General features: G+C 34.6%; 1 protein-coding gene across 1 annotated transcript; it reads right to left on the bottom strand.

Moving 5' to 3' along the window:
- Positions 1 to 10,627: 10,627 nt before the first annotated feature.
- Positions 10,628 to 12,131, bottom strand: LOC137738661 (AAA-ATPase At3g28580-like). Its single transcript, XM_068478135.1, has one exon. The coding sequence runs from the start codon at positions 12,129 to 12,131 to the stop codon at positions 10,692 to 10,694; it is 1,440 nt and encodes a 479-aa protein (XP_068334236.1). The 3' UTR covers positions 10,628 to 10,691.
- Between the last annotated feature and the right edge of the window lie 1,264 nt (positions 12,132 to 13,395).

The following is a 13,395-nucleotide window of genomic DNA, read 5'->3' as shown; positions in this document are numbered from 1 at the left end:
ATCTTAAGTCCACATGAATTTATAAAACCTAGCCCATGAGAATTCTAATTGAATTCTCCTATACTAACACCGAGGAGTACGGATAAAAAAAAATATATATATATTAGCATTAAGGGAGAGAAGAGAATTCAAAATTATTACAATTATTTAATAAAAGAGTAAGTTTTGAATCAAGAACCCATAGATAAAAATCTAACATTTGTGCACTAAAACATTGGACCACATGTCCTATAGAGGACTATGGAGTGATACTTTTCCTAGCCAAATTCATTGCATAACTCTAAATAATCCAAACGGGTGGCTATCCATACTCCTGTGTTGTGCATGCTAGCCAGCTTCTTATTTAGTTTTCAATCATTTTTTTTTCATGTAAAATTATTGATCCCAAACACCTTTTGTGCTTATATGGTCTATGTATGCAAGGCAATTTAGAAGCATGCATTGAAGCAAATAGTGGCCCCACTTTCAATAATTATCTTCCGCACAATTGACGTGAATAGCATATGTTTTATGAGTAATCTTTGGGAAATTAAATTTTTGGATAAAACTTACAAATTAAATGAAGTTTCACAAATACAAATAAACTCGTTTATCAATACTTAAGTCATAATCTAATCATTAACTTTCATGTCATTTAATTTACAAACTTTTATCTAAAAATTTAGTCTCTTTAGTATTAATATGTTTTATTGTTCTTGTTTGGGAGAGTTTTTATTTATTTATTTATTTATTTATTTTTATGTATAATCAGCGATATATCTCTTTGTAATTATATTTTGTATTGTGTAATTGAGAATATATCAGTTTATATATATCACTCATGATATAATAAGTGAACGATATATTATGATATATTTTGGGGGTCCAAATTCTCTTGGTGATAATTTTGTGAATCGTATTCGTTCATCGTATATCATGCAGTTAGAAATATTTGTAAATTTTTTTTTATATTTAAAATTAAACACAAACAGTATTTGACGAAAACTAATCATACAATATAAAATAAACGGACACAATTACAACTTTTTATATCCTCACAAAAAAAAAATCAAAAAATATCCCGTTGGTACTAATGTCCAAGATAGAGGGAGAAGCTCCCAACCCTAGAAAAAGAAACCCCTAAAAACACATATCATGAAATCATTGGGACAACAAAAGTGTGTGTGTGTGTGTGTGTGTGTGTGTGTATGGAGCACAACACTGGAAAGAAAAGATAATTCTTTAACAACATATACATACATCTATCTACATATATATACGTTCAATAATATTCTGGGCCAGAATAATTGAATTCAAATAATAATTAAAATAAGAGAAAATAGGCTTTGCTGCAATCTCCAAACTATATAAGCTGGCTTGAATATTTAGCAAAATATAATAGAGAAACACCAGTTGCAGGCTTACAATGATTTTTAAGTCCTAATTCACACTGCAATCACATGTAAAATGACTGTACTTGCGGCGAACCCTGTGAACACAAGATCTTCAATTAGCTCTCCATTCTTTAGCCTTCATCTGGACAAAGGAGTATACAAACCCCTCTCAGAAGAAATCATGTGCTTGAGTCCTTCACTAGCTAGCTAATGAGCGAAACCCCCGCCGACCAGGCCATGCGATTCTCCGTTGCATTTGTTGAAGAGGACGTCACAGGTGGCCGGATCTAGCTAAAAGGAGAGGAAAAACCAATGTGCATTTGAATCTTGGAAAACATTTGCTCGGTACTCTCTTTTCTTTTTACAGACACACAAATACATACATACATACATATTATATATATATATATATATATATATGCTTTCTAATCTTTCGATCCCTTTCATGTATATAAGCACTTACCATGATCCATTGATCCAAGAAAATAGGTTTAGTTCATAACAAAATATTAGAATACAATAAAATTAGACAACAAAATCCAGAAAAAAAGGGTAAAACAATACTAAATTACCTGATCTTTCTCCGAGCTTGCAAAAAATTAAAGATGGGTTTTCTTTTCCGTAGAATCAAAGCATTAGAGGCTTCTGTCGAGGAGAGATGAAGCTCGCTGCCCCGAATTACATGGCATCGGCGCCATCTCACCCACGACAGAAGTCCCGATGCTTTGATATTTCGATCTCGCTTTTAGTACGGTTTTTCGATCCACTGGCTAGATCTCTTCTCCGGAATCCTCATGATGTAGCTTTTTATATATAGGCATGAAAGAGCCAGTATAGTATTTCTTCATTTTCCTTTTTTATTTTAACAAAGTGCAACTGGTACTATAAATAACTATTATTCGTACATTATAAACTCCAAATTTCTCTCTCACAAACAATGATTAAAGCCTCATGGTCATGGATAAAGGACACAAAATATAATATACAATACATATTTAGTACAGCTTTGGATATAAATATATTTTATAAAATGAAACAAATATATAAACTTATATTTAGGAAGGGGTTGTCCTTGGGTGAATAAATTTATTTTTTCATATATAAAAAAAAAAAAAATATATATATATATATAAACTATGTCATTATATGATCTCAGCAGTACCTATATGTTTATTTTTAGATTTATGACCTAGCCCTAAGCTCATACATATGAGTTGATGAATTATTCATGAAATTTGTCAACGCAAAACAGGTTGTGAGATGAAATCGATCTGCAAAACTAGTATTATTAGTTGATTAGTAATCTCTTGACGTAGTCTGAATGATAAATTCGTACTGCAATATATATGAGATCACCAAGAATTCCATCATCTAATCATACCAACTTATTATGTTTACAGCTCCAAATGGAAGGAACCTTTTATTATTAATCCACGTTTTAGTGCGGTTAGATCAATCATCAGATTATGATAATCATGATAGGCCTGTTTTAATTAACAATGTATATATATGGCTTCTGCAGTAGATTACCTAGCTAAAACAATCATATCTTGACACAGTCAACCTTAAGTAATTGAGAGTATATTAGTCAAAAAATTAATCTACAAACATAAGATAAAAATCATGTTGAAAAAAAAAAGCTAAAATGTTGTAACGTTAATATTTGCTTGATCTATATAAGTTATGGAATGTGGTTCTGGAAATCAATGGAGTTTACAGACCTTAATATCGCAAAATAAGAAGTCACAAAATGTGAAGACCAAAAAGAACCCAATTAACATGTACTTATATACACAGACTACAGTCTACGGAAGTTGTAGGGTATCTGATCGTCACTAGCTTAAAGGCCAGCAGCAAGGCGTCAGTGCCATTCCTCCTGACAAGGGTCCTCAACTCCTATACATGTTTTCTCTTTGAAGTTTAAACCTTGCCATCCAATCCTCGTACTCTCTCGTTTTTATGTTCAGGATGGTGCTATCCACACTATACCACTTTTTATTTTTAACACACATTTTTTAATTTTTGACAATCAATTTAAATTAATTGAAAAAGATAAAATAATATAAATTAACAAATATTGTGTAAGAGATAAAAATAAGAGAACTTTAACGAAAAGCTTCCGGTACTGTTTACTTTAATAAAAAACCACATTTTTATATTAAAAATCAATTCTTGTACTATTCACTTTACTCTTTATTTTGTCCTTATCGTTAAAACTCAAAAATTTCAAACTATTTTCATTAGTTTTTCTTAAAAATAATTGTGTGAATGGAAAGTAGGAAGTTGGAGAAATTGATTGGGCATCGATATATACATTAACAAGTCGTTGAGTAGAAAGTTGTGTGGTGCAATTCCTGTAAACAAAGTAGGAAAGCAAACCCTACATATCTTTCGGCTTTCCCAGTCCATTCCACCATGTATTTTTATTTATTTATTGAGAAAGTAAATTAGTAGCAGAATTACACAGATAATGATAGCTTCTAGATGGAGAGATCGATCAGCTCCAGAAGGCACATCCACCCTATATTTATAGTTAGGTTAGCGGAATATGTTAGCTTCCCTACAAACACATGCATTTGGAGGAGTCGTTCCTTTCACACGTGAAATTTCCGGATTATAAAATTTGCCTCGAAGAAACGAGACAAGCTTTCAACTTGCTTCATCATTTTTAATCACATGGACTGCGACATGACCTTTTTTTTTGACAATTTGACTGATGACAAAAAGAACGAAGAAAGGAGGACAAGTTTATTGGAACGTGGACAACGAGGATGAAAAATTAAAGTAGCAACCTTATGGCACATAAAGTAGTTTTATAATTACTAGAACTAAAAATTGGTCACAAAAGAGATCAAACTTAACGGGAAAACTGCAAATGGCTTGTTAGCAAGTTAATTGAGTTTGTTCGACAAAAAAAAAAAAAAAAAACGTTAATTTAGTTTGTTGCATACACATTAATTAGCAAGACAAAAGTATTTGGAGAAATAACAAAGACAAGAAAAAAATCATGAAATTTAATAAGAACATGACTATGAATAAACAACTACAATATATATATATATATATATATATATATGGATGCAAATATTGAAGATGGAGTTGGTACGTGCCAACTTACCAATATACCTTTTTTTTTTCTCTTTGGATTCTTGTTAGATACCCATTTAGAGAAAGATCAAAAGGTTGTAGAAGTTGTGTAGAGATTTTTGGTCACAGGAGAGATGGCAACAACTGTTGGTACAATTGCGGTACAATTAGTGCCATCTCTTCTGCGAACATAAATACCCCAACCTTTCTTTATTCCATCACTTCTCTAGAGGTACATCTCTCCCTCTCTCCCTTTCTCTCAATGAATTTGGAGAATGCTGCATTTTTCTTTAATAGAATGAAGAAATTATTGCATCTACATAAAGAAATAAAGGGGTTCATGTCACAGGAGGATGGAACATGCTGTTAACTAGAGCGCAGCTCGTACCATCTCTCCTGCGACAAGAATCCCTCCACCTCTTTTATCTCTTCTTTGTTTCTCTATACAATGTGTTAATGCTCTACGACCTTAGATAGCCCCCATATTTATAGCCATCAAGCTAGGCCGATATTTCTCTATGTACTCGGAGAATGTTAGGTTTATCAACAATGTCAGGAAATTACCTGCACATTTCCATGAAGTTTGCTTTTAATTTTCAAGGACTTTGCCCGTGATTGCATAATATATAAAGTGAGATAAATTGGCATATGCTAATGAATTAATCATTATTCAAAATCAAATATATTGTTTAAAATTTGGAAAATTGGTCTAACCACACAAATTTGAAACTCACTAGTAATTTACAGGGTTCATTTTTCCATGGAAAATAATAAAAGTTACAAGCACACAATTTCGTCGAGACCTTCATATCTCCTAATAGATCTCCATACCCAGTCAAAAGAAAATGAAAATGATGTTAGACTCTTCGAATGACTGAGTCATTCTGGCTTGGACTAGATTTTTTTTTTATAATGTTAGTCATATATTAGAACAAATCACAGAGTTTAACTTGTAAAACGATTCTTAGCAATGAAATTTCAAGTTCTCATGAAAAGTGAGACAATTTTGATCCGTAAGTTGGTCTAAGAAATAGCTAGGAAATGAGGGGTGTAATTAAATAGGATTTAAGAGGATTTTAATTGACTTTTTTAAGTGACGGTTTTCATTATGTTGACTTCTATAAATTTCATATGGATTTTGGAAGATTTGAAAAGATTTTTTTTTTCATTTTTGTCAAATGATAAATTTGTTAGATTAAATGTTAGATTAGTGAGTCGACGAGATTTGAACCCACGCCGTGGTGTAAAAACAACACTTCTCTCTACCACTGTGGTACATATGAAGAAGATTTGAGAAGATTCATATAACATATTTCTATGGATTTTGACTGACTTATGTAACATTGAATCTTGTATGTCGAATAGATCAAATTGTGATAAATGTGCCTAGGTCTAAACCTAATCAAATTGTCACATCATGGCATGGGGTTCGAATTTACGTTGAATACACTGATTTGTGACTCTTTTTCGTTCGAGTATTTTCTGGTTGCGGGGCGTACACATTGTGGGCTCTTCGAGGGTTGCGTGGTGTTTCGAAGACATGCTCTGTATGAAATTCAAGCACCAGGATTCCAAGCCTACTACAAAACCTGGGGATTTAAGTTGCATATTATCACTTTGTTACCAGTTTGACATGTTTGTTCATAAATATGCAAGCATTCTCTATAAGATATATGAGATTCAGATTGATGTATCAACTGATTGGTTTTCGAATACAAGATTCAAGTTAGGAAACTATTAATCTGCCACAAGTTTACATGCTGCCTTCAACAAATCTACTTTAATTAATTAAGCAAATTTTACATAGACATCGATCTGATTAACCAAATTGGAAATTAACCACATTTCTTGCTTAATTACCTGTATCTGTCAAAGATTAATCACATCCTTTTTGGGTCTATTGGCCTTTCCATATATTAATCTTGGGATCTAGTCATCAGCCGGCCATTCCTCTATATGATACTCGAACTTTGAAGAGGGTCTTGTGAGGAGAAGCCGGATTAGGGACATGTGAGAGGGAAGTAGGACCAAAGAGCGGTCCTAGGTTAGCATAACAAATCATGAGGATGGACTGGTGGATTTTTTTGTGTCTTGGGACTGCACAGACAGGCGATATGATTGCCAGATCCCAAAATTTCTTCAAACTTGAAAGAAAAATAATAGATACCTCAACCCCTCCTTGATGGTGCTTCATTTGTTATGGGCATCCAGTGCTAATTTTTGTGCTTAATATTAAACATATACGGTCTGTGAGCAATCATGCACTCTGGTCTGGATACAACATTCCTCAGATAAAACTCCCTTTCTTTCAACTGGAGAATATATTAACTAGTACATACGTATAATTTATGTAATATATACTGAACCATGACATGTGGGGAATATTTCTTTCTAACTTTATACATTTTCGATCAGTTTTTTGTCCAATGCCGGGAAAGCATGAACACGCTGTAAGTTCCTAGCAGGATCATCATGCAGTGCAAAATTCATTTGTAGTATCCTGAATATAATATACTGTAGAAAAAGCGGCCTACTGGAATCTTATGTTGTTGCTTGTGCTTTGTGTCGAAGCTTTGTGCTTCTTTTGGATTACTTTCTGGTTCAAATTTGCACTTTTTCCCTAATAACTGAGTGTCCACCACATGCTAGTTAAATTTGTGTGAATAGAGGGGATTATTAGAATCTTAGTTATGCCCGATTGTATATTCATGGTTCAAGACAGATATATATTCCTTTTGGATTGGATATCTCTCAAACAATGGATGTACAACCTAATAGATTTTTCCTAAACATGAGGCTGACATGCCCAACAATTGCCTTGCTCAAACCTTGACACAATTATAGGTAAATATATATGCTAGCTGGTTATTAGGGGGGAAGAACTAGGACCACATTGGCGGTACCCAAAGACAATCACACTTTAACTTTGTGATAGATTTGGGATATAACCGCCGTGTCTTTCCATGCGTGAGTAAAGTTTCTTTTATATATGGGTTATGGATACCCAACTTCAGGTAAGTAAAGTCATATTAACCTCCCAAAGAACTGCTAGAATATTGCCCACACGAACATTAACCCGCCGACCGTGGATCCGAGGAGAGCGAAAATGGTTGCCGGAACCATGATTTGGGGTTCAAAGTTTAAAACTTTTTGCTTGTTCTTGGGTTTCTTCTGCGTGATCTTGCTGAAAATGTTAAAATTTGTATAATTTTGTGGTGATTAATTAAAATATGTTAAATGGAAAAGGGGTTTTTGGGGTGAGTCGGCGTTGATTATTCTGTGCGAATACAATAAACGTTAAGGTCCAAAAATTGACCTGTGGATTTGTCTCAATGCAAATAAGTTGGGGTGTGTGTGTCTGCGTGGAAGAGTCGTGGAATCGTTTACCTTGCTCCGTAGGTTAGCTTAAGGTGGACCAATGGAAAATATTATCTTTAAAAAAATGGAGTTTTTTTTGTTTTTTATAAAATGGAAATTATTATTAGTTCCCTGACTTCATATAACAATGATGTCATCATAATCTTTTAGTTCAACAGTTCAACATCACATGGTAATATCCTCTCGGTTTGAATTGCACTTAGTGGCAAAGGAAATGCCAATTAGTATGGTCCCAAAATAAATCATGAACTGAAATGTTTGGTAGGAAAACCATGTACTTATTTTGTTGGCGATTATGATATCCACACATAACTGATGCGATATATTAGATGGATGTTCGTTCCATAACTAGACGAGTACGGAAATATCAATTAGTAACTATGTTAAACATAATCTTTAAGGGAAGATATTCCTATTTTTTGAAAAAAAATTGGGGATTAGTAATTTAGTGGTACGGCTCACACCACGTCGAACTTCAACAATTCAAACCTCCTATTTTTCAAGTTGCACCCCATAGATCATTTTTGTAAAAATATTAGCCAAATAGGAAATATCTGAAGCATCTAATTTGAGTTCAAAAAATTTGACGAACACTATGATCTAAGAAATATTGGAATTTCATCATGACAATTAAATAGGCAAATGATTTTGGATTGAATTGAATTTTTGCAAGAATGCATCAAAGAATCGAGACTTATAAAATCGACAGTTCAAATCATTGAAGCTCGATGTGGTGTGGGTCTCACAACTAATCCTCATTCTTTAAACAAAATGAGAATCTCTTCCCTTAAAGGGCCTGTAATTATTGATATACTTACTTCGAGTAGGCCTATCTGTGCACCTTCTAATCCTTTCTTACGAGGTTCGTTAATTGGTACGTCTTCCCCTTGTTTTGTATTTTGAACCTTCAATACAAGAACATGTGTGAGATTGACGATGTATTAGGGTTTACGGTAGTCATGAACTCTTTCCACCCAAGTTCTTATTACATTATTAAGATAACAGCCACATTCATCAGGGTGTACAATGGAAGAAATAAGGTTGAAAAACCCCCACCCCACCCCCAGGCTGACTGTTTTCTTCAAATTATGTCTGCTGGAGTCGCCATTTAAACTCCGCTTTTTTTGCATGGTTCTGTATTTTACAAATACGGGCAAGCAGTCCACAACTAACCGTAAACAAGGAAACTAATCAGTTATGTTCGTTTGCTGTTGACAATCAGTTAACAGCAACATACATGCAAGCCAAAGAAAAACAAGGAAACTAATCACATTTCTAGTTATATTGACCAAATCTGATGGAAATTGCAGACAATTTGTTGTTAATTGATAAAATTATAAGCTTTTCTTGTATGCCCCTACCCCACTTTTCTTGTATTTTATTTTTCTTGCTTTATGAGGGGTAAGGTTTATGTCTTCTCCTGACTAGGTTTAACATTTTTTTTTTTCATATCAATAAATTTCTTCATACCGCCAAAATTTCTCAAAAAAATAAAATAAATTCTTGAAATAGGGCGCACACGCACATCACACCGGCGATATCTGAGCCTAGTTTAAGCCCACACCCATCGTACGCATTCTTTCTGCTTCACTTTCAGTTTCAATTATAGTTAAGAGCACCCTCTTGTAAATCACATATTGCGACAAGTGCATAAATATCTAATTAAAAAATGCAAAAAATAATAATAATAAATAAATAAATTACATGCATATCAAACTGTGTGACACAGCGGAAGTTACAGGTTTGGTATCACGAATGGTCACCTTTGGATAGAATTCTAGAATACCAAATATTGAAAGTGAACTCTGGTTTAATTTCTGAATTTTATTGAATGAAAGATCCTAAAATACAACCCTAATTGTTGTTTAAATAGTCTTAACAAACCCTAGCTCCAAATAAAAAATAAATTAAACAAATAACAAATAAAAAATTTCGAAAATATTGAAACCCGAATTAAACACATTATACGACACAATTAGCCTAAATTTCGGCTAGGCTCGTTGGGCGTCAACGAGTCTTGTAGATCTCATCGTTTTCTTCAAATTCATATCTTACAGACCCAAAATTGACACGCCAAATGAAAGTAACATTCATCCGAACAACTTGAAAAGCCTAAAATATAAACTTTCTTGATATGGCACCAGCAAATAATCTGTTAACCCCCTGAATTACCCATTTTTCCAATTACTTTTCTTAATTAAATGACGCTTCATTCTTTTAACTCTCCCGTATCTAAAATAACTCCAACTCATTCTCTCAGTTCCTGTTATTGGTAAATAAGTAAGAAAGGCCACTTTCAAACGAGAGACCTATTTTCACTGTATACTTTGATCTGAAAGTAATTCAGGAATGTATTGCAGTAAGAAAATCTCAATAATTAGAGACACTATTACTTACTTTCACCTTGTTCTTCACAGCAACAAGAGTTTTTGTAGATTAACTTGTTTTGCTTTGCTGCCCACAAGTTTTTTGTGCCTCGCCTTTGACTCTTTTGTACTTATATTGTAGATAAAAGAGAAAAAGATAAAGAAAAAAAAAAAGTGGCTGCAAACCATATACTTGAAGACGCTTATGTGGCTACACAAAATGTTTTACAACTCCATTAAATGATTCTCATTACACACTAACAAAGGGTAGAACATATACAAGAAAAAGGGTTTGTAAACTTTGTAGCTCGGTCTGCTACGAGCATTCGCTCATTGAACTCGGGATTCTGAGAGTTAGGTTCCCTCACATCCTCATACCGCTTGTATATAAAAGATGATGAGGAAATTATATAAGGTGGAAAATATAGTACACAAACATCACACTTACATAAACAAACATAGCATCAGAGGATCTGATTCTTAAATCCTAATTTTTGGCTCTCTTTTTATCTTCTATCAAATGATCTTGTGTGCTTGTCATGCACTTCCAGCTGATTGCTCCGTATTTACCGTATTTCCTTTCTTCCTCGGCTATTAACTTTCCGTTCTCTTTCTCCTTTTTGAGAGCTTGGACCAGGTTCTGCAGGCAGATGTCAGCGCTTTGAGAAAGTGTCTTGGGCATCAAATGCTCTGCGACATCAGCTGGAACCACATTAGTTTTCCCCAGCAACTCGCAAATCGTGGGGAACAAATGGTGGGATTCAAGTTTAAGGTAGTTTCTAGCGAGCACCTTGAATGCTTCAAAGGTGCAGTATGATAGTTCTATGTGCTTGTCCAACCGTCCTTTTCGAGTGAGTGCAGCGTCGAGTTTCTCCACATGGTTGGTGGTGAATACTATCAGCCTCTCTCCTTTACAGGCTGACCAGAGCCCGTCAATGAAGTTCAGAAGCCCTGAAAGAGTAACCTGGCTCAGTATATTTGCTTCCTTTTCCTGTCCTCCGTTTTCCTTTCCATGACCTTTATCTTTGTCCTCTTTGGCTTTATCATTCTTCTTAATCCTTTGCCCAGTGAGATCAAGCGAACAATCAATGTCTTCAATCACAATAAGAGACTTGTTCGATGTTTCAAGCAGTAGCTTCCTCAGCTCGGTGTTGTTCTTCACTGAAGTCAACTCAAGATCGTAAATATTGTAGCCCAAATGATTCGCCATGGCGGCAATCATAGTTGACTTCCCAGTTCCCGGGGGGCCATAAAGGAGGTACCCTCGCTTCCATGCCCTCCCAATGCTTTTGTAAAACTCTTCCGCTTTGCTGAATGTCATTAAATCGTCCATAATCTCCTGCTTCTTCACCGGATCCATGGCTAGTGTCTGAAATGTCGCAGGGTGCTCAAACACAACATGGCTCCAACGTACCCCATTGTTGGTATAAAGCTTCCTTTCCCGGTTTCTCAACTTAATTGCATTGCCCTCTTTCATGACATGTTCGATATAACGCCCGATAATGAGATCCCTCTGCGTCTTATGAAAAGTGAGCTTGTAGTACCATCTCTCATAAGGAACTGGATGGTGCGACGAACTCCTTTGCATAACAATGGTTTTCCCGAAAGCCCACCATACTTTGGCTCCTTCAAACTCGTCAGCAACCTTTTCATTTGCATCCATGCTAAGCACAAGGGACTGGTTGTTTGTCACGCAACCACGCAGCTGATTTGCTTCATCGGAAGCTTTGGACCTCAGGTAGTTCTCAATAGCGGAGAAGGCTTCACTGCGCATGAGGTTATGTTCTCCAGAATATTCACTGAATTTGATTTGGATGTAAGGATAGTAAATGGAACCGAGTACTACTGGAAAGAGCATATCAACGTGTCTTAGAAAACCGTAGGCAAAGCAGAATTCTCTTAAGATAGCCCACGCAGACGAAGACATTGTTTCGCTAATTGCTGTTTATGGGTGCTAATTAACCTCCTTTTCACTCTTTTCTTGCTTCTCTCTTGGCTTCAAGTCCTCCATTATATATTTACAGGCAGCGCCAGGGTTTTTCTTTTTTTTTTCTTTTTTAATGCGTTAACAAGAGCAGCAAATTTATCTACATTTAATGCTTACAACTATTCTATTAAGAGGTATTTGTCGACTTCTCAAATTTGTAAGGAGTTAAATTTTTCTGAATTTTAATTTTAGTCAGTTACCTCCAAAACTTTTATAATTGACCAATTTCTCTTCTGAATTTTAATTTTAGCAGATTCGTTTCTGAATTTTATAATTAATTAATTTCCCCTTGGACTTTAGTTTTATTATTGCCCAATTATAAAAGCTCAGGAGGGTAATCAGTTAGAATTAAAGGTAAGGAGAAAATTGACAGCTCCTTACAAGTTCGGGAAAAAAAATCAACTAATACCTCTTCTATTAATTACATAGATTTCTTGTTGTAGTCAAGATTTGCTACTCTAGTTAACACTAAGGTTGAAACTTACTGGCAATACAGTATATATAGGAATCAGAAACACTATTTCCTGAAGAGCTTCTTCATAAATTCCCCGACTTCTTTCTTAAAAATTTAACACAGTATTCTTACTACGAAAATATGCTCACATCTCCATAACAAAACTGTGCTGGCGCAAGAACGAAGGTGACAGGCTACCAGCTTTACTATAAATAACCTTGATGGAGAGTATAAAACATTATCCCGACCGATGTCAGTGTGTCAAGGAAGGTTCCGACTTGTTCCATGGCAGTTCTTTTTCTGTATTTTTAAGTATTTCAGTTGCGGCTGGAAATTAATGTAGTCCTCCAGTTCTTCTATGGCAGATCGCGACGGGTTTCCAATCGATTGTTTTTTTTATTTTTCATGACGCAATTCCAGTTGGAAGTACCGGACTTGTTTATTAATTACGATGCTTCTTCGAAACTTCCTTCACAAATTTCTTCTGAGCGATTTCCTTGCGGCTCTTATTTTCACCTTTTTAGCAGGTTCCTTATTTCCTTATGATCGAAAAGGCTTACGTGCTACACAAAATGATTCTTACTACACATTAGGAAAATGGAGACTTTGGATGCGGTCCTTAGCTATGAATATTTTTTTTATTGAAATCCTGTTGATTTTTAATTTTTAATCGAGATCCCTGAAATTAATATAATAATTTATTTTTATGTACGTTACTATATTTTTAAATTAAATATTAGAAATTTTAGT

Source organism: Pyrus communis, chromosome 7 (assembly GCF_963583255.1).
Source record: "Pyrus communis chromosome 7, drPyrComm1.1, whole genome shotgun sequence".
In the NCBI taxonomy this organism is placed as follows: domain Eukaryota; kingdom Viridiplantae; phylum Streptophyta; class Magnoliopsida; order Rosales; family Rosaceae; genus Pyrus; species Pyrus communis.
Note: the sequence above shows the minus strand (reverse complement) of the source record. Positions and strands in the feature narration are given on the sequence as shown.